The sequence below is a fragment of the Motacilla alba genome, chromosome 3 (genome assembly GCF_015832195.1).
Source record: "Motacilla alba alba isolate MOTALB_02 chromosome 3, Motacilla_alba_V1.0_pri, whole genome shotgun sequence".
NCBI classification, from domain to species: Eukaryota; Metazoa; Chordata; class Aves; order Passeriformes; family Motacillidae; genus Motacilla; species Motacilla alba.
Window position 1 is genome coordinate 37,221,319 of NC_052018.1, and position 21,697 is coordinate 37,243,015.

At 35.0% G+C, this 21,697-nt stretch overlaps 1 protein-coding gene across 9 annotated transcripts in view; it reads right to left on the minus strand.

The window, feature by feature from the left end:
* Positions 1 to 236: 236 nt before the first annotated feature.
* The window catches only part of MAP3K7 (mitogen-activated protein kinase kinase kinase 7), a 46,001-nt gene continuing 24,540 nt past the window's right edge, over positions 237 to 21,697 (minus strand). For 3 of the 9 annotated variants that reach the window (XM_038130783.1, XM_038130791.1, XM_038130792.1), the window contains 8 exons: positions 21,344 to 21,503; positions 18,728 to 18,808; positions 12,461 to 12,528; positions 6,818 to 6,926; positions 4,859 to 4,945; positions 3,986 to 4,047; positions 3,332 to 3,447; positions 237 to 1,293 (listed from right to left, as the gene is read on the minus strand). In XM_038130783.1, the coding sequence (XP_037986711.1) occupies positions 1,113 to 1,293; positions 3,332 to 3,447; positions 3,986 to 4,047; positions 4,859 to 4,945; positions 6,818 to 6,926; positions 12,461 to 12,528; positions 18,728 to 18,808; positions 21,344 to 21,503 (864 nt within the window). In that variant the 3' untranslated portion in view covers positions 237 to 1,112. The remainder of the gene's footprint in view (positions 1,294 to 3,331; positions 3,448 to 3,985; positions 4,048 to 4,858; positions 4,946 to 6,817; positions 6,927 to 12,460; positions 12,529 to 18,727; positions 18,809 to 21,343; positions 21,504 to 21,697) is intronic. The other 6 variants (XM_038130784.1, XM_038130785.1, XM_038130786.1 and 3 more) reach the window with 6 other exon arrangements.

Below are 21,697 nucleotides of genomic sequence, written 5' to 3' on the forward strand. Positions count from 1 at the left end.
TTCCTGATGGAGATCTAAGCTATTTCCCTCATTTTCTTAATAGTTTCTACTATTCGCATACTCAACTCCATTTTATAATTTGCTATTTAAAATAAAGTAATTTTCCCACACTCTTTCCCCACTCTCTCTATCTAAAACAAACTTATTTACATTTATGGTAAATGCTTTTCACCAAATAATTTTAAGGAAAAAAACTCCTGAAAGAAAATCAATGACGGAGCAAAAACATAAAGGGAGCAAGTATTTCAAGTACTGTATTAATTTTCTTTCTGAATTTTCTTCCACAGATTCTACAGGGACAAAAGTTTTAAAAGTTTTAAACACACTTTTACTTATTTTTGATGATATCTCTTTTATACAAGGGACCAATACTGTCCAGTGATCACCTTCATAACTTCTGGCTCATATTTAAATGAAAACGCATGTCATTCACCCCAAGAAAGTAAACAAAATACAGCCTTTTACTTCAAATATTTTATGAATGCAAGATTACAAGAAATATATTAGTCAAAATGCAGGGCTATCAAGCACTGAACTGAGAATGCTTGCATCAGCTTGCCTACCATTTTGCATGTGGAAAAATACACTGTCTACAGGTAAAAGGCATTACTAATGCATCATTAATTACTCTGGTCAGCCAACATCACCTCTGCAGCTTGGTGCATGTTTCAGTTTATTATGAAAATAATAATCATAATAATAGTTTGAGATGAGACACTGGAACAAAACCATTCTTAAACAGGAAAGTCTTTTTTTTTTTGCTCTTACTGAGGCAACACCAAAAACTAAAAATAAGTTCTCACAATTTAGCAGCCTCCTCAACACTTGTTAGGCTAGCCTTCACACAAGGAGCATGCAAACAGCCACTCTTCTTGCTTTAAATTGAGGGCTATTGGTTAATTCAAGTCACTGTTTTGTCACCCTATTCAATTAACCTGCTGAACTGGATTTCACCTAGGAAAAAGAAAATTAAACGATGTTAAGTGTAGCAGACACGTACAGATCACACCAAGAAGCTAACACTCATGAGCTGTCATAATAAGGGATAATAATAACAATAAAAAAAATCAGTCTTTTCTGTGCATATTTTTAATTTGAAAGGTCCCAGGAAATCATGATGTGCCTGGCCGCTTCTGTTGCTGATTTCTGATGACCTCTAATTGTTTTTTGCATTGCTGATAGTATGTTGAGAGACTTTTGTTTTCATCTAACAGCTTTTTATGTTCTTGTACTAGACGGGATGTGTTTTGCTGGTCTTTTTCATCCTGGTCCAGTTCTGCTATTAGTTCTTGCCTGAAATGAAAAAAAAAGTCATTGTCATATATATTCTATTTTCATTTGTGTGTAGATGACTTCATATGTTTCAAATCAGTATTTCATTATCAGTCTGAATTCACAGCTGGTGATATTCCGTGCAAAAGAAGCTGACAAAAGAATGCTATTCTTTAATGTAGTCTGGGGAAAATTCCCTTCCAAATCAAATCCACATTTGAACTTTAAAAAAGCTGAGAGACTGAGCCTCAATCTCTAAAACTGTCCTTTAGATAATGTCTTTCAGATGTAGTTTTACAGGTCACAGTAAAATATCTAAGGAGCCACACAAAATTTCATGAATATATTCAACTCCAATTTTAGATATCTAAATTTACATTTTAAATCTCTAAAAGGCAACTTCAAATACAAAATTGCAGTAATTTTTGTAACTTTCTAGTGAAGTGCTATTTTCTATCTGGACTTTTTTTTATTAAAGCAGTGGAAAAGTAGAATCAAGGAAATTACTTCTGTAACTGGCATTTCCCATTATTTATGCTGTAAGTGTTCAACATGTTTTTTTAGCAAAGATTTTAGAGGCCCAAACACACTAATAATCTTGCTATAATTTATTCTACAAGACTGATGTGGCAGTTTGTTTTACTATTTTGTTATGAGGTGACAAGAAGGCAAGCTGCTAGCAACATTTTTTCAACAAAATAGCATAGGAGAAAATTAATTAATTGTTGCCATATGGTTTTTAATTACAGTTAAAGAAAATTTAGTAATTATATGAGGTTTGAACTAATAACTACCTTAACCAGCATTAAATTCATCCATCACAACATCTTTTTTTTGTTTTAACGCCTATGGACAATTATATTCTAAGGAAAAAAAGTTTGGAAGAAATGTGAACACAAACTTTCTAGAAAAAAAATCAGTAGGAATCTAAAAGTAGGGAATTAGCAGTTTTGAAACAAATACATTTTAAATAATTTATTGACCATTGGGGACAACATAAATAGAATCAAAATTTAAGATATTAACTCTAGCATCATTATCTCCTCATCAAATCTAAAAATCCTAGTTACATGTGAAAAAACCAAACTGTTCACAGAATACCAAGCCCAAAGTGAATATGTGATAGGCTTCAATCTTACAGTAACATTTTTCCCCCATTCTATCTGCTATTTCTACTGTACAAAAGGTTTACACACACATTTTTCTCATTAGCTAATCCACAAATACCAAGGCAACATCCCTATTAACAGCTGCCAGTGGCTCAGACACTGGTGGGTCGCAAGCTAATTATTTGGTCTAGTGTGCAACTATGACCTCTGAACTGGCCCCCAGCATCAGGAAACAGAACACAACAGAACTTATTATGAACTCAAATTCTGAACCAGCAATAATTTTTGACCTAATACAAAAGTAGTGCAGCTGCTTTACTTATACATGTAAACAATGCAAGAGGAAAGACTTTATTTCCAACGCACAAGGAGAAGGCACATAACAGGTTTTAAGCATCAGGTCCTCAAGCCATGGCAGAAAAATTTAAGATGAATGTTGATAATATAGTTGTAAGTGCAGTGCTTGACAAAAGTCAGAGATATTATTAAAACTAATTGCAAAATGAGTGACACTGACGTATTACCCAAAATTCTATAATCTGTTAACTAAACAATTATCTATAAATTACAACTGAAAATACTTTAATAGACAATACAGCAAACTAAATTCCAAGGTTCTTTAACAGTTCAGGTGTTTCATTTGAGATGATAAAATCAAACATTACCAGTTTGTTACTATTTATGTAGGACTTGTCCAGAAGAAAAGTCTTGATATTGATTAGAACTTTCAATTACCTGCTCTAAATATTTCATCTGTACTGAGCAGCTCAGTATTCCTGAGTTTAAGGTTGGAAAATAATTATGCCCTATGAAATGTTACTTCATAAAGCCAGAAATAATAGTCACAGTGACTATTATTTAATTTTTATTATGTGTTTTATTATTATACACAGACTTTGTGTATAGGAAAGACATAGAAGAACAGAAAAGGTTAAACACATTTCACTTACTTCCTCTGCAACAGCAATGCGATTTCTGTCTGAACTTTCATATATTCTTGTGCCATTTTGCAGTGCTGTTCAAACACAGCCATAGATTCTTTGGAGTTTGGGCATGGTGCTAGAGGCTGAAAATAAATCAGACATGTAAAAGACTAATGAACTGATATCTTAGTAAATAGTGTGTTAGAATGTCTCTGCAGTGTATTTATAACAGTCTTTTAAAAACCAGTAAGCCTTTAAAAATAAGTGTTAAACCATCCCCTGGAAAATATTACTGCACCAATGCCAAAGTTTACTCAAATCTAAAGTTTTTCATCTGACACTTGTCACAAAAATCAAAGCAATGTTTAATCTCACACACAAAAATAAAGTGCATACAACAATTCGATTCAGTAACACTCAAGCAAATAATGTCTTATTTTGACAGTCAAACTCAGCTTACATTTGGTTTTAGGGATCATGTTTCCCAGGGCTTGTTTTTAATAGCTTGATCAAACCTGAGTCAACCAATCTCAGATTACATAATATATTTTTTTAGCCTTGGTCAAAAATTAGACAGAACATAAACCCAGGTAAATATGTGGCACTATATTTTGCAGCCCCAAAGTCACATGTTAGAATGAAATGCAAACTTGAGAATCTAATAAACTGAATATTTATTACCTGTAACTGATGATCTAGTGTGAGATATGCCATTGGGATGGAGTTATCTGACCCATTGGTCTCTGTAAAAATACCAAGAAAACTTTAAGGTATTTAAAAAGAGTTAATTCTATTCTTACAGGACAAAAACAAGAAGTCTAAGTAATTACACAATACACAATCTGAATGTGGATAAGCAGATGGAAATAGCAGCGTTCCAATCCCAAGGCAGATGAATCATTTTGTTTATCTGATAGTTAAGAACATCAAAAGTATGGTCTATCACATCATGAAAAAAAAAATTATGGTTATCAACCTACATTTCTAGAAGCCATGTAACAGCACACAGATTTTAAAAATACCATTTTTGTACAGTTTGAGATCATTTCTGTTTATAAAAATTTGCCATTTCATTCTTGTTTATGAAGGATCAGCCAGCCAGCCCATGCATCTAATGACTTTAAAATTAGAAGCTGTGCAAATCAGCTCTGCCAAAATAAAATAAGCACAACCTCCTGCTCAGTTTTGAAACCTGCTCCCAGTGAGGTCTCTAAGTATCTTCCTCACAACATGCTCTAGGGCATCCTCTCTGCTCCATACAGATACTTTGTGGATAGCAAGGAACCCAATAATCGGTCTGTCTCCTGGGCATGGCTGCTCTCTTCTTACACTGCAGTTGCTCTGGATTTCTCTAGAGCTTTCATTCCAGATTTAGTATGTTTCTGCATTCTTATCTTTCAGTAGCCCACAATCTGGGGATCACAAGGTTACTGTTAAGCTTTAAGAGACACAGGAGTAAAGACACATGGAGAAACTACTGATTTTACAGCCGCATCATTGCTACTAGAGGATTATATGGAGGAGGGTAGGTGGGAAAAAAAAGGGGCTGCTTACCCATACCCCAAAAGCACCTGCCACAGAGTAGTCGTGGTAGAGAAACTAAGGTGTTGCCCTCAAAGACTATGCTATTTCCAAGAGCAGCTTCAAAAGGAAACAGAAATAAGAGGGTGGGAATGGAGAAAAAGTGGTTAAGTGTATGCTTGTAAGGAAACTGGAAGGTGGTAAAAACAAAAAGGAAAAAGAAAAAGAAAACAGCCCTAAAACCAGAGACTTAATCACCACGGTATCTTAAATGCAATCAACATGAGAAGTCCTTCCCTACATTAGACTACCGCCCTATAAAGATAGTGCGACAATGAATTGCAATGCTTCAAAAATACATCAATACATGTCAATGCTTCAGGCGACATTCCCAAGTGCTTCAGCACCACGTTACAGAACTGCAAATTCTCCTTGATTGACCAGATACGACTGCATCCTTATTTTATCACTTTCCTTCATTAAATTAAATCATAGCATCTTTTACAGAAAACCAAAATTATTTCTCTCCTCAGAAATTTGAACAATTCTTTGTGCATGGCATAGATAAACTTAGCAAGAAAAATTATACATATGGCACATCCTGTATTTACCTGAGTATAAGGTGACCAATTTCTCTGGGCCAGAAAACAAACTTGACTTTTAGTTCCAATGTTGTGCTGCATTTAAGACCAAAAACTTGGCACAAACTTTTGCTGCACCGGCTTACGATTTGCAGCTTTCAATTCCCTATGAGCTCTTGACTGGGTAAGAGCTTGCTTCCAATGTGAGGCAGCAATTCCCATTAGTGCTCACTGCCTAAAGCTCAGGGTCCATGCTGCACAGGAGGGCCCATGGTGGGCTGCAGCAGCGGGCAAGGGCTTGGGAAAGTTGTGAGTGACAAGGCACTTGTGGTCAGGCAAAGCAACCAAGGACAGAAAGAAGAAAATAGGGAAGCAAAACACAAGAGTGTGTTGTCCTCCCACTAAAACAGGGGGAAAAAAAGGTACATCTTACATAATCACCTTATATTTGGTAAAATGCAAGAGTGCAAATATACATATGTATTTATGTATATATACATATGCTTGTGCAAGACTCAGTCACCACATGAGTTTCCATTTTGCAGTTGGTTACAGGAAAAGAGTCTGATCATCCAGATGAAAAGATCACAAGAAAAAGACTCCAGCATTTGAGGCACTCTGAAGTACCATCTTGAGACTAAATTTAGGATTCAACATGTACATTTTGGTATCAAAATTTTAATTTTTATTTATACTCTAAAACGGAATTTGTGGGGATCCATTTTCTCCTGCATTCCAGTACTGGTTCTTTTCATAACAGAATACATTATGACTTTTAAAAATCAAACTGAACTATTCAATTATCTTCATTCTTAATCCTATTTCATAACAAAAGAACAGTGATGCTACAGTACAAGTATTTACAATGTTTCTATAGATACTGTTAGTGCATTTAAAACCAGCAATTTTGTGTGCACATCTACATCCTGCATAAGCAAAATTACACAAGATGGTAAACAGGAGTAACCTACTCCAGATGATACTCACCTACATAACATTTAATTCCAGATGTCAGTGCAATGAAATCTTTAAATGTGCATTCAAAATACAACTGCACAAGACTATAATGTTCCAAGATGTCTATTCCCCTAATTCTCCAAAACCACACTACAGTAAAAAATGACTGCTAACAAGATGCTCATTAAGTATTATTATCACTGCAATTTACAGTACTTTCTTACAAGCAAAATGTTTACAAGTTCATGTAATTTACAAATCTATAAATAAGTATTCTTAAAGTGTACATGAAAAACAAGTAATGTAATGATTGGATTTAAGCAGAACTTAAAAAAATCATGATCTTCAATGCTTACTTTTATTAATGTCTGAGCACACACCCAATACCACAATCAAAAAAATATTTAAATTTTTTTTACAGGTAAAAAAAATTACACAATAAACAAAGGATTACCTGCATCATCTGGTGTCCATGGATTACGTGTTGGCTTTTCAGAGGTTGGTCCCGAGGTAGTGATCATTCTCACACTAGGACTAGATGATCTACTGCTGTTTCTACTCTCCTGAAATGACAAAATAAAACAAAACGACAAGTTAGCAGAAGATTTTTTGAGAAGTTTATTGAAAAGAAAAAAAAAAAGAAGAAATCTGAACCTATAGTCCTCCCTAAAAATACTTTCCCTCCCCAAGCTTTTACCCTGAATGCTCTCCTGATGGTTTGGTCAACTTTACATGCATTGCAGGGATAATTTCATCCCCATTTCTTCTTTACTGTGTAAAAGAAATTGATACAATTTTGCTACTCAGCATAACAAAAAGCAATGCTGAACAGTGTGTTCAAGATCTTTATAGAAAATCATGACAAGACGTCTAGTGATTTTTGCACCATCATTCAGTGAAATCTGGCAGCTCTGTAACATAAAGAGGAAATAAAGTTTGTTTCCAGTGTTTAATCAATAACTGGAACTACATTCAAGAAAAGGAATACAGCTTAGTAGCTGCACTAGACCACCATATATTAATCTACAGTTTTCTTCTGGTTCTTTTGTGAACTCAGAGGTTACGTGATTAATCTTCGGAAAACGTGAAAAAAGAGCCTTATCAAAAAGAATCAGTCAATTGAAGTACATCAATCAGAAAATTAGTACATTCTCCCTCATGAAGCAAATTAAGAACTAAACCACAATTCTGAAGGTTGTTTTTTAATGTACTTTTTGACTCTTCCAATCTTTTTGTTTACCAAAGCACAAAAACATAATACAGATTTCATTATTCTGCTAAGCTGCTTTTTCAGAAATGTTATTTACAATATATGTGTTTCTATTTCACATACCCCCTTAGTGACATTAAATTAACACAGTAAAGGATTTAAGACTATAAGCCCCAGCAAGTTTCTCATGAAAAAAATGAAGTAAAAGGAAAGACACTATTAAAATACAACTACTTTCAAGATGGTGCATTTATCATTAAATGATTCATTAAATGACTCAATTTTCAAAATAAGCACTCAAATATACATTAACTAGAAACTTTATTTCTTTATGACTTTATTTCCAAATATCCTACTTTAAGTTTTAAAACTCAGGATTCTGGCCCAGTAACAATCCAAAGAATAACAAAATTATACACACTGAAACATCCATTATTTCAAATGCATAGTCTTTCCTCTGTGATGTTTATTAAGCATTTTTTGGTTTATGTTAATATCTAGAAACAAAACAATAAACTGTAGAAATGGTCTGATGGATATTATCAAGACAATGCCATCAAACATTTTGAAAAGTCTTTTTTATTGGAGTCTTTGTTGACATTAAGTAAGGTTAAAGTTGCTGAGCTTACTGTTAGTGTCCTCAGATATGAATGATAAAGACACCCTGTTGATGTAAAAGATCAGAAGATGGAGAAAGCACTTGTAACAGCATCAAAGTCCTTTAAGCAAAAAGAGATTTGTTGAGTATCTATAGTGGATAGTGAAGGGCACCTGAGAAATACTCTAGTTACAGTAACTTCTCAGCGCTTTACCAGATTATTTTGGTCCACCAACCAAAACCACATTTATTTGATATCTTTATTTACACGAAATTCAGTTGATATAGAAATGGAGGAATCACATCTGAAGCATATCTAAAAAGCACTATGAAGCTGAAGGGAAGTTTCCCAAACTGAACACTGGTTAGATTACAGTGCTTGAGTGTGTGTTGGGCGAGATGCTTTAGGCCACTTGCATGGCAGCCTCTCTGACAGCTAAAGTCCATTGTTTGGACTTTAGCAATCAGTTTCTGCTACCCCTTCATCCTTGCTTCCTCCAGACTTGCTAACAGGTTACTCTCAAATAATCTTTGCCAGGTGGTCAAACCCCCATGGCATTCTTAGCTTCCATTTCTCAAAGACTTGCAGTCTTGAAAAGTGGGCACGCTCTGAGTAATAATCTTCCCTGAAGCTTAAGTTAAACAGGCAACATGATTTAAAGAAATCATCATTACTCGTCCTGTTTCTTCATCTCATCTGTGAATTGTATCTTGCTGTGAAAGGGGAGAAAAAAACCCGAATGTGCATCTGTGACAAATTTCACAATCTCATGGACAGAATGATTCATCTGTGTAGTATCAGATCCCCAAATTATCCCACTTAGCTTGCATGCATGTGGGCATGTACATTCTGACCTTGCTTCTCAAGTGTTCATATCAGTACATGGCTTTCTCTAATACAGTAATTCTTTTCACTTCAAAGTAAACTGTAGAAGTTATGAAGGCCCAGCAACAGTTATGACACCCCCTCTCCCCCAAAAACCAACAATCCCAAAACAAAATAAAAAAACGTTTAAAAGAGGAAAGCAGGTAGTTTTGGTATTTATGGTAGTACTGTGAAAGATGAGTACAAAACAACTACACCAATAAAAGACACACAGGCAAGGACATGGATACCACACTGAGCATCAGATCACAACCTGCAGATCTTGGGTCATTATGACAGGTATGTTTCTCAGTATCCATATAAAACATGAAATTTTGTAAACACTGCATGCAGTATAAATAGCAATTTGCTGTGTTCCTTCAAATCCCCAAAAATATTAGTAGTTGCAGTTAAGAGACTGCACATGTTTCTACATTGGAAAGATGTTCTAGGCAAAAGCAATAGCACTAGACAGACGATACACTAAAATCTTTTAAAGTGCACGTACAGGGAAATAGGCAGAAGAAACAATTCTGTTCCAAAAAAGGAGAAATTAACAGAGCATCACAGTATATAGACAGAAACAAATGAAAGTGTAGCATTTGATTTTAGAAGGGACAGTTGCATCAGTGATGCTTATGTCACCTGGAGTAAGGACCAGTCTAAGGTCACCAAATGCTAAAATCTGTGAAAATTCAGACCTGAACACGTGTTCTCAACACGACATCACTCTAACAGCTGATCCAAAGATGGAGAGCCCTTGACATAGCAAATTTCCTATCTAAACTATTGATGCTGAGTAGTAAAACCCTCTGCAAAGCACTATTACTGTCTGCTCTTGAGAACACCAGTAAGAGCAATACTGTTAAGCACCTTAAGTGTCTCAACAACATAAACATAGTAACTGTCAGCCATACAAGCCACACAAAAAAACCATCTTCCAAGAGCACACAGACATAAAATAGACATACAGTCATAAAACATACAAGGTGGTCAAATGAAAACAGACAAACAGGTACACAGGACCAAGAGTCTTGGACTACCCCTTTCAGGTAAGCACCCAAACCTCAGTATATGTATTATTAAATATTTATTGTGTGTATATATACATACATATATATAAAATTTAATATAATATATACATATATATTTGATTATTTATACACAAACCTGGTGTTTTCCTTTACCTTAAGAAAAATTCCATTCTGAATTGGAAAAACCTTTCTAATTAAAAACCAGTGGTAGTAACAGAACCATTTTCTATAGACACAGCAGCAATTTTCAGTAAAAATACATTCAGTAAAAATATTTCTGATCAGCTTTACTGTGTCAAATAGATAAAAGCCAGAGAAGAGGCACCGTGGCAATCCTTCAATTTTGAGTGGGATAGGGCCTTTCATGGCCTGGGTGAGGGAGCAGAGTGGCCATGGCTGCTTGGTGAAGAAGGCTGTGCAGCAGAGTGGGTGTAAGGGAGAGTGGAATGCGGAGAAGAAGGATGTTTGCAATGAAGGGAGGGAGGGGGAAGGGTTTTTTTTTACATTAGAGCTATGCCACTCAGATGATTTTTCTGCTTTGGCTTGTAGATTGCTTATATGGATAGCAGCTCAAAATTTCTAATAAAAAATCAAGGCACTGAGGTCCAGAGGTATAGAAACCCATCAAGATTAATCTTAAATCTTTAGCCATAATTACATTGTGCTCTGTCTCTTGTTTTCCTATTTTTTTTAATATACAAGCATATGTACATCAAAAGTTAGCATTAGTTTCAGCAGACTCCTCTATCTCTCCTCACATCAAAAAGGGGATAAAAATTCATTATTCGTTTACATGGACAGTGCGAAAATATCTTTGAAACTGCATTTTTCATGCATGTTAAAATATTATGTTTTCCAGATTTTACCATGTTTCCAAAGAAACTGCAGGATAGCAACAGAAAATTGTAATTCTTCCACGTACATTTCCAATACATACACTATCAGAAGCAAGAAAGTAAAATATGACTCTGGTACTTCTGTAGACCCACAGGAGATATTAGTGAGGTAAACATAAAACAAAATTTCTGTATCCTTCTGTTCACAAGGACAATTAAGCTAGAACACCCATACAAGCAGTAGAACAGCTTTCAAGTAAAGATTATTATAATAGTTACTAAGATGTGAAGCAAATGATGAAAATCTGAACTATTAACCATTCATTAAAATGAACAGAATGAAAACTTTTAAATAAAAAAGCTATAATTAAATATATTCATACATCAATCAGCACAATTTGATATAACTGATGTATTGTTACTTAATTTTTCCCTCAAGTCTTGCATAATTTTAATTCTACAATTAAATGAATAGGCTAAATTAGTTCCTAAATTTTGCAGATTAATTTCTTTTTACAAAACCGGTCTTCTCTGAAGATATTAAAATATATTATGTAGACTTGTTATTTTCTGATAGATGTACACAGCAAATTTACTAATACCTACAGGATTGATGAGGTTTCTGTGGCTATTATACTCCATGGAATTAAAGAAAAATCAAAGGTTATCTTCCTGATAATCACACCCCCCCAAGAATTATCACCTATTTTAGATTATTGCAGTAGGCTATTTAATAAGGAAACCTGATTAACCTGATCAATATGCTAAGCCCCAGTATCCCACACTCAAATAATAGTAGGGATCTCAAAATTGCCAATTCACACTAAGGACCAAATAGCCGCTGTAAATTGTTGAAGCAATTAAAAACACAAAATAGCCACATCTGGATGAAGCATTAGCTGTACTTTTCTCATTTAAAACTGAAATGAAACTAGGAGCATGTTACGTAGCATACCACTGTCTCTGTTACCATGGCATTTATGATACCAGACAAATAGCGGTGTTATTATAAAATATCTTTTTGAAATAGTATTTTTTTAAAGAAAACTTTTTGACAACACCCTGTTGTAAATCTTTCACAAGAAATAGAGAGATATCTCTGTAATTTACTATTCAGAATTCAGAGATTGATAATAAATAACATTTATTATACTGATGTACATGCTTTTTATTTTCATGCAGAAAGTGAGTCTATATATAGCTGTTTTACACAATAAGTAAAAATTGCAATTGTTTCCTACATACAGAAAGATGGAAAGGCTTTCCTGTGTAACATGTGCCCTCAGCCAAATTAAGCAGTACACAAAAAAACATGTGTACATAAAAGTGAGAAATACTGCATAAGCTGTACAGAAAATGCTTCTCATCTAGAGCTCATTCATAGTTACCCTCATGGAATCTCATTTCAATGCAATACAAACAACACTACAGTCTGCCAAGCTTCCACATCATTTCTATGAAAGCATCAAAGGTGAAGATTTCCAGATCAGTTCCCCAGTACAGATTTGGTGCTGACTTTACTGCAAGGCAAAGAAGAGATGAGAAGGACATTACCTGACTGGACTCTGTTCCAGCAACACTAAGATCTTGAATGGATCTGCGCCTCTGCTGTCCGTTTCCTGCTAGGAAAAAAAAAACAAAACAAAAACAAACCAGTGAAATATATTCAGAACAAAATAAGAAGGGTGCGACTGTTGCAGAGGAGCTTGGAATTTGTACAAATCCACAGAGACAAAGTGAGAGAGGGGGAGAGACAGCTGCAGAATTTTAACTCAAAACATGCTGGCCTGTCAACAAAAAGTATACCCTAATACAGTAACCACTCCTACCACATGAATAGCTGCTGCACTCTACTCCACCATCTTCTGTCACATGTATTTGGTCAGGCTTAGTACTTGGGGCAGGAGCTGATGACGACATCTATTTCAAGTGCGTTACGTTATGGGGATTTCTAAAAGCTAAACCACAAAGATAACAGGCTGCCAGCTTTAACCTGTTGCTCTTTGGCTTGCTCAAGGAACACAGCAAGGACTCCTGCCTGCGCGACGCTCCCCTCAAGAAAACTAAGAAGCGAAAGCGCTTCCTTCTGGTCTCCTGTCTCCTTCAGGGGAGCGAAACTATGTCCTCTTCTTATGCTCTGAGAAGTGTGAAAAGGGGACCGTTCAGTGAAATCACATCTCACCATCAACCTACGAAGCACAATGCTGTAATCTTTTCCTCTTCTCCTTCCACCTGTTCGCAATTATCCACCAGTGACAGCTACATAAAACAGTTTAAATTTTAGCACTGACAAGCAATCAAAGGCATTTTCAGGAAACAAAATCTCCTTAAAAATAAAAGGAGATTATGCAACAGAATCTCCCTGACTACTTTGATTTTTATTACAGTGATTGTTTATATTATCTCTTGAGAGCAGGTCAGCTGTCCAAAAGGAAACACCAAAATGTCTCGAGTAACAGCTGACAATGCTCAAAATTCTTGCTCTTAGTTCTGCATTACGTAACTCTGCTACTGGAGGGGAGCATCTGAAACATGTACTGCAGCCATGGCAGCCCCTCACCCAGCAGCCCCACACTCAGCCACCAACACAGCTCACTCAAAGCCCTGCAAAAGGCATCATATTGCTGACCTTTTAGATACTTCTCATTCAGCATAATTCCCACGACTCCAAGCCTATCCTGACACATGTTTCGAATTGCAGCAGTTACTACAAAAATGTAAGACTATTTAATATTGACTGATATATTTAATAAGCCTTTAAATTTTTAAATATATGTATTATTACACATAGGACCACACTAAAACAGCAATACAAAAATGCTTAGTGTCACTTTATCAATTTGTCACAATGTTTTAAAATTTATAGAAGGTACTTTAAGAAACAAGCATATAAGAAAGTTAAGCAGGATCCTAAAACAGGAATATACTTTTTGCTCTGACTACAAACCGATTTGAACTGCAACTGTTCTGTGGTCTTGGTATTTTGCTTCTGAAATTCAGGGAAAGTATATACTTACCTAAGCAACAACAGCTAAGTTTGATTAATACTTTCATATGGGGATCTTGTGAATTACAAAACTATGTCAAAATGTCTGAACTTGTTAATTCGCAGTGAACTTTTTCTCTATGCAATTGTTTAACAAACAAGATTATACATTTAATAGAATTCTGTGCTGTGGACACTTCATCTGGCTGCCACAGCTCATCTCAATATGCAACATATGTGCAATCCACCCACGACTGATACAAAATTATGTGCACATTTCATTCAACAACATTGTTATAAAATTAGCTCAGCTGAAATAGGCTTGCAAAAATATCTGAAATTCTCATTTCAGATTAGCAACATTTGTGAATTTAAAGAACCCAGCGCATGTGTTGCTGAAATATTAGAACATGGCTGCCAAAATGTTAAAATAATCAGGGTGGGGTGCAAGAAAGAAAAGAAAATGCCTTGCGGGAAGTGAAGGGGTGGGGGGGAAAGAGGGGCCAAAACTACTGTTGTAAAAAGGAACACCTTTAAATGAAATATCTTCAAGTTAGTAGCATGAGGGAAGAGCAAGCTCAACTAGGCAATGCCATTTTAATTAGTATAATACTGCAGACATCTGGCAAATAGCTTCAACAAGGCAGAAACAGACTACGAATCAACAAATACTTATTGCTCCAGATTCAAGACAAAATTCAATTGAAAAATATGCTGTACAACACAACAAATATATTTATTTGAAAAGATCATGGGTACTTCTTTATGCTTTCCTCTCCCAGTTTTGATCTTGTTCTTATCTCTATGTCCATTTAAAAATATTTTTTCCTCATTATAAAACTAAGAGATCTGTACATGGACAGAAGTTAATCCACAGTAACTTGCTGCACTGTGTCAGGATTTTGGTGGTTTACAGGATTTTAAGACTAAAAAGCAAATGTCACAAATATACTTCATGGCCTCAGAACAACCCACTTCACATAGTGTTGTTTATTTTCTAAAATTAAATTCTAAAGGAACAGGAAACTTCCATCACGTCCTGCCCCACATACTCTAGGCAAAAATAAATTGTACAACTTATTAAGCTTTTGATCACCACCCCCACCCAGCCGCCAAATATCCAGACCAGCTATGACCTCTTCTCCCTGCCCTTTAGCAGATACTTGCATCTCCTTTTACACTTTCTTATTTACTCACAGTCCTCTCTCTTCCTTACACACCTACAGGGCTCAAGCCTCTCTCACAGTGCAGGATGATTAGTGACTGCAACACTGCTATAAGACATTCTGAAGAAGTTAAACACATTGATCTGAATTTCAGAAGAATTAAGTGATCTGGGAACACAAGGGTGGGATTTCTGGCATACATTGATTTTAAAAGTAGAGAGAAAAACTACAGACCTACAGCGTCCATAATTCCTACTCACCTTCTAAAGACCCTCTACAAAATGTGTCTATCTTGAGTAATCATTTATGCAGTGTCAATGCTATAAAGATTGTAACACTGCGGCATAGTTTCAGATGACAAAATTACAAAGCCAAATGCACACATGCTAAATGCATGAGATGTCTAACATTGCCAGTGAAGAGAAGGCTGTACATGTAGGTATATTTGCTAGATGCTGCTTGAATGGTCTCTCCTAAAAAAGTATACAAACTAGAATTCAGATTTTTTTTGTTTCTTTAAACATAAAGATACTTAAACCTTTTGTACTTATTAGGGTTTTAATTTTTTATATATAAATATGTATATAAAAATAAAGTTGGTGCTTATAACCTGTACTATGCATACTGTAAATGAAAAAAAAAAACAACCTGATACATCAATAGGCTATCTGGTTACAGGATACCACCACTGCAAACTCATTTGCTAAGTTCTTACACAAAGGAGGGATTTTTTGACCCATCTTTCAGTTTTCAAGTTTTGTAAGCTAGTAACACAAAATAACATCTTAAATGAACAGTTAGCTCTCTTCACTCTTATAGTACTTACTTAGAAAGAAGAGCAAATATATTTTAAAAACTTCCCCTTCTGACAGTATTTTACCTTTAATTGATAAAGTATGTATTTTACGACCTTGGAAGCATAATCAGTTCATGGACGAAATGCAGTTGAGGCAATGCATTACGAAAACCCCCAATGATAGCAGATGTAGCACTCATACTTCCAAAATAGCCCTGCCCAAAGCAGCTGACTCACGGTAACATGCCTGCCCGGTGCTTCCCCTCTCCAGGCAGCAGCTGCTCTACCATGTGCTCAGCACAACTCCAGGCAGCAGCACAGACCGGCACTTGTGCGGCTCCGAGGACAGGGACGAGCTGCTCGCCCCACCGAGGGACGTGCCCAGGGAAGTCTGGAGGAGCTGGGTCTGTGGCAGAAGTAGTATGGAACATAACTGGGAGGGATTGAGATGGTGGTGACAGTTTGGGGGTCTTGGAAGCTTAGGGGTCTAGAAAGTGAAAAGTGTGTTCAGAGGCCAGAACTGAGAGCCTTGTGCTGAAAAAGTAAAGAAGTGAGAAATATACAGATGAATATAATTAGTTGACTGGGCAGATGATTGTGTTCTGTCATGTCATTAATCTCATTTTTTTCTGGCTTTGGGATTATTACTGGAAAGCTGTTCTGACAACCGGAAAACTTTCAATATAAAGCCCAGATTTATTTGCAGACAATTTACATATTTTTTCTGTAGTGCCAATACTGTCTTTTAGCTTAAGTAGTTATCTCTTCCTAGTTTATAGCAGCAGATTCATCTATAGGAAATAATTATTCATTCTCAGCTTTCACTCTGTGAGCTAAAAAAAGCCATGCTTTAAGATTTGTTTTTATACTCTCTATACCCCTCATATCCTAGTAACTCTTCTTCATATTATTTGAGTGCATGTATGTTTCTTTTATATGGCTGACCAGAACAGTATTTTCAATTCCTGATTCAAACTCAACAAGGGCCAGTAATAGTGTCAGTGCTTCTTTATCTTTCCTGGAAATGAACCTTAAGATTTCAGTTTTTCACAATTACATTAGATTTGTGGCTCATACTACCTGGAAATAATCTGCATGCATGTGCTATGGTCCCATGTCATCTTATTAACAGAAATTGTTGTTAGTGCATAACCCTGGATTTTACCATATTTCTATTCAGTCACAGCAAAATTGATATGTGATATTCTAACCCTCCTCTTAATGAATAGTTGCTTCTGATAAAGCATTAACTCAAACTAATTTCACTTAAATACTCTAGGAATTAATTTTGAGAAAACTCCTTAATATGCTTGCTCCAACCCTATACCTTCTTTTATTTCTACAGGTTTCTATTTCTTTCCTATGTATTTCAAATTCTTGAAATTCCCATCCTGTCAAGTTCAATTAAAATAGACCAGATGAAGAATTTTTAATGACTGCCTCTGCCTAACTAAGAAACCAACAGACTGTTACAATACAATCTGTTTTGTGAAAATAACATTGTATTATATTTCACTGACTTCTTCAGTATTGCCTAAAAGTTTCAAGGTTTCTTGGAAGCCTCAATGTTTTATGGACAGACAGTGTATAGAGACAAGAGGCACTCATTAGCTTCTAGAGCTTATTTACCAGGTTCTCATCATGAGTTAACACTGAAACTGGACAGATGTCTTCATTTTCACTTTCCTTGCTTTCTCAGGATTTCATTTATGTCAGTGCAGACCAGGACTGCTTGAAAGTTACAGGGAAAGCTACTCTAATAAACTTTTTTGTCAATTTGTTAGCCTCAATGCCAAAGAGGTTTGCTTTTTTATGGGTGCTATTGCTCTTTGGAATCTACTTTCTCATATTCCGTATTTTTACTGTAACCTTCAAAAAAGTTATTTGAAAGAAACGTTTGTACAAAACTATCTTTTGCATTCAACTTTTAAATACCTAACAATATCAAGATTTACAAAGAAACTTCCTCAGATGACAGAAATTTAGAATAGGAGTGCCACAGTTTTTAGTGGATTCCTAGATACCTTCACTCCCATTGCCTCATTTTCTGCTCCTGACATATCACTCTGAAGTGACTTGCATACTGTTAATGGTATGCCTATCACAGTTTGCAATTGATTATACCTATTTTTAGGCTTTGAGACGTATGAAATGAAAGAAAGAAAAATGCCATTCTACTAACTAAAAAAAGATTTGGGATACATGAGAATTATTAATTAAATTCCCAAATGATGTTCCCATCCATGGTGCCTGACTATATTAATTTTTTCCTATCAAAAGCCTCTCCTAGTAATTTTAGTTTGAATTAACTTAAACACAACAGCAATACCTCATGCACACACACTTTAGCCTTAGAAAAGTGTACTCAAATATAAGAATTACACAGACTAAGTGTTAATGTTTTAATCACAAATATCACATGGATTTAAAGTTCTGTACATCATTTATCTTAGTTTTTTTTTTTTTTTCTGCTATGATCTGATTAAAAATGGGAGCCTAAACGCAACAGAGATCAAGGCAAAACAAGTACCTAGACAGGAATTTTTCAACTTGGTTCCATTTTCACCGAATAAGGTACTATAATACAAGACTGCATATATAGTTTTCTTCTTTAGAAGACTCTGAACATCAAGGTCTTAAGCGAAAAAGTCCTTTATCAGTAGAAGTAAATTTGAATTAGAAGATTGAACAATTTATTGATAAAAGTAAGTTTGTAACAAAATATCATGCTCCTCTTTACTGAAGCATTATGAAAACTTTAGTGGAATAATTTCTGGGCCTGTCCTAAAGCAACTGGAGCAAGAAGTATTTTAGCAGTCTGATCATTATTCCGGCATCTTAACCAATTGACCCGTTCACCTGGTCTGCGATACCTGGTATGATGATCTCAGGGACATCCAGAATGTTGCCAAATGAAGCAGTTTTACGATGGCCTCGTTTAGGCTTGGAATAGGCTGAAAAAATACACATATACAATACACATGCAAAACACTAAAATGGCAAGAGCAAAATTATTAAATTCCTAATACTGCATTTTTCATATATTTGGTTAAACTAGAGTTCATGCAAAAATGTGTCATGCAGAATAAACTGCATTGCCTTCCACTCATGCTTACACATAGTAAAGCAACTGTTAAAAAGCAAAAAATGCAGAACTAGCCATCATTACAACACGGTGTAATTAGTTATAGTTAGCAACACAAAAGTCAAACACAGAAAGCAGCATGGCAACACAGAAGGGAAAACCAAATGTAATTATCCAAACAGAAAACAAATTAAATTATTTCAATTCACCTATACATTCAGAAAAAAACCCCTTGATTGCCTGAACTTCACTAACATTTTCTATTTAGTGTTAGGTACAAATTATTTTATTAAAAAGTCTAATAGCTAGGTACTTCTGCTCCTTTAAATCACCTCCTTTCAAAACAAATCTCACCTATCTCTGAAAAAAATATTTACTTTTATTACATTTGACAATCATTCCTGCCAGTTACTCTTTTGCCCAACTAGTGAAGATTTTTTGTTTTGAAAACCGGATATAACTACCAGCTTTTAAATTTCTGAATAATATTCAAGAAACATTATACACCTTGATATAAAATATATTAATACTTTTTTGTATTTTACCGCTTCTGTAATTTAAGGTGAATAGTTCCTATTTAGAGAAAAATCTGAATGCATCTCCCAGAAGTAGAACACTGCAGCATAGTCATCTCAGTAAGTAATGGTGATGTGCATTACATGATTTACTCTTACAATTAATCTAGAGGACGATGGAACAAGATTAAATAATTTTCAACTTGATTTAACAACAGCCCAATCCTCACCCAGCCATGCCATTTTTTTTCAGGTTCACAGCATATTATTTCTGTCACACAGTTAACAAGATTAAAAAAAGAAACCAATACAGTGCTGTTTCACCTCTTTTTGAAAAAGTTATGGTCAGATGTGCTTGACCTCATTTCTCATAGTCCACTACTGCATGAAGTGATTTCCCAAAAATTATCCAAAGAACCCCAAACGATAAATATTATGTTCAATATGTACTTTTACTTCAAGAAAAAGAAACCCTACAGTCATAACAAAAAACCACCAAAAAGCCCTTAGATTATTCAGAATAGTAATTATTATTTCAGAGCAATGTACTTAAAGAAGACAAACTAGGAAAATTAAAAACTCTTACCAAGGAGGGCCAGGCTATCTCTGATAAGGTCAAAAAGTTACATTAAGAATGTCAGTGACCGAAGTGAGTCCTGACATGTTTTAAAATAATACCAGCAAAGTGTTATTACCAGGTAAGTACACAACTGCCTTCTGTGTTAAAAAACCTTTATAGATATTCAGGGTGAGATCTGCTACACAGTCATCCAGTCAAAGACTGACAATACAAAAGACAGATTTTGGAATAAGGCTTTAAAATAAAAACATTAAAGTAAAAAAAAAAATTAGGGCAAGATAAATATTATTTCAGTACCTCAGTATTTAATAAAACAAGATCCTGGAGTAATTGTGACACAATGAAGAACAAAAATGAAATAGCCATGGTGCACAAGAAAGCCAGAATTTGGACGTGTAATTTCTTATTAATTGCAACTACGCGACTACCCTAATTTTAATATTGGTATAAAAATACTCAAACAGCTAAATAACTCTGAACTAACGGAAGTAATTTTAATTATTTAAATCTGTGGTTATATACCATAACACAAAAGACTTTCACATATGGAACTTAAAACCTGAAGTTTACATATATTAACAAACAGTATCTTTGATGAAGAAAAGAGACAAGAAAGTGTTTGCCAAGTGTACACATTTTTATTAATGCAGTCTTCTGGGATGAATCAAGATTGCTTTCACCATAAAATTATGTATTTATACTTACAGATAAATTCTAACTCCCTCAAAGATTTAAGGTTTAGAGATAACAGTTTATATCTGAAGGAAACCTGGCAAAACACCGGTGTGCTTTCTTAACCTTGTGAATAAAATCTAATTACGTTTCTCATTCTGAAATCTGTCACAGTAGATTTTTAAACTTATTTGGGAACTTTAAACCTACCTCTTAATTTCAAAAGTATTATAGAGACAACCCTGAAGAAAATATTATTATATAAATAATTATGCTAGCAGAGATGTAATAACACTATTTCAGATAAAAAAGAGAAAGTTGTGCATTTGGGATAGGACTGATATGTAGAAGTCTCATATAGCATTTTTTAAAAAGGTAAAAATCTAATTCAACAAAACCTCTAAAACCTTTAAAATACTCAATAAAAGTACTCAGTCTTGCTGAGTGTATAACCATAAATAAAGGCATTTCTCCCCACAATTAATAAAGGACAATCCAGACTACAGGAAAAGCTTAAGTATTTTCATATGGCTACTGTTGTCAACTTTCTGTAAGACTATGCATGTTTTACATTTTCCTTCCTCCTTTATTTCTTTCCAGTTCTTTAGTCTACTCCCCAAACATAATTAAATTTTACCTGTGATGGAAGCTATTCTTGCTTCTATTTCAGACATGTCAGCGCTCATCCTTTTGGCTTCTCCGGAAACAAGGGCTGATGGTGGTCGTGCACGAACATCTGACAAGCTCTCCACACTGCTCCCACGAGATGGGGGTAAACTCAAACGGCCAGGGTCACCCTGTTTAACAGTCACATTTTGTGAAAAAGAAAATTCTGCACAAGCCCCTCCATATTATGCACCAGTATGTTTCTACAATATGCATTTTCAAAGGGTCAAGATTTAAAATTCATAACACAATAAATGGCAATAATTTAACTATTATTGGTATATACAAATGAAATATCTTCAGCTTTGAAAACAATCTAACTTCA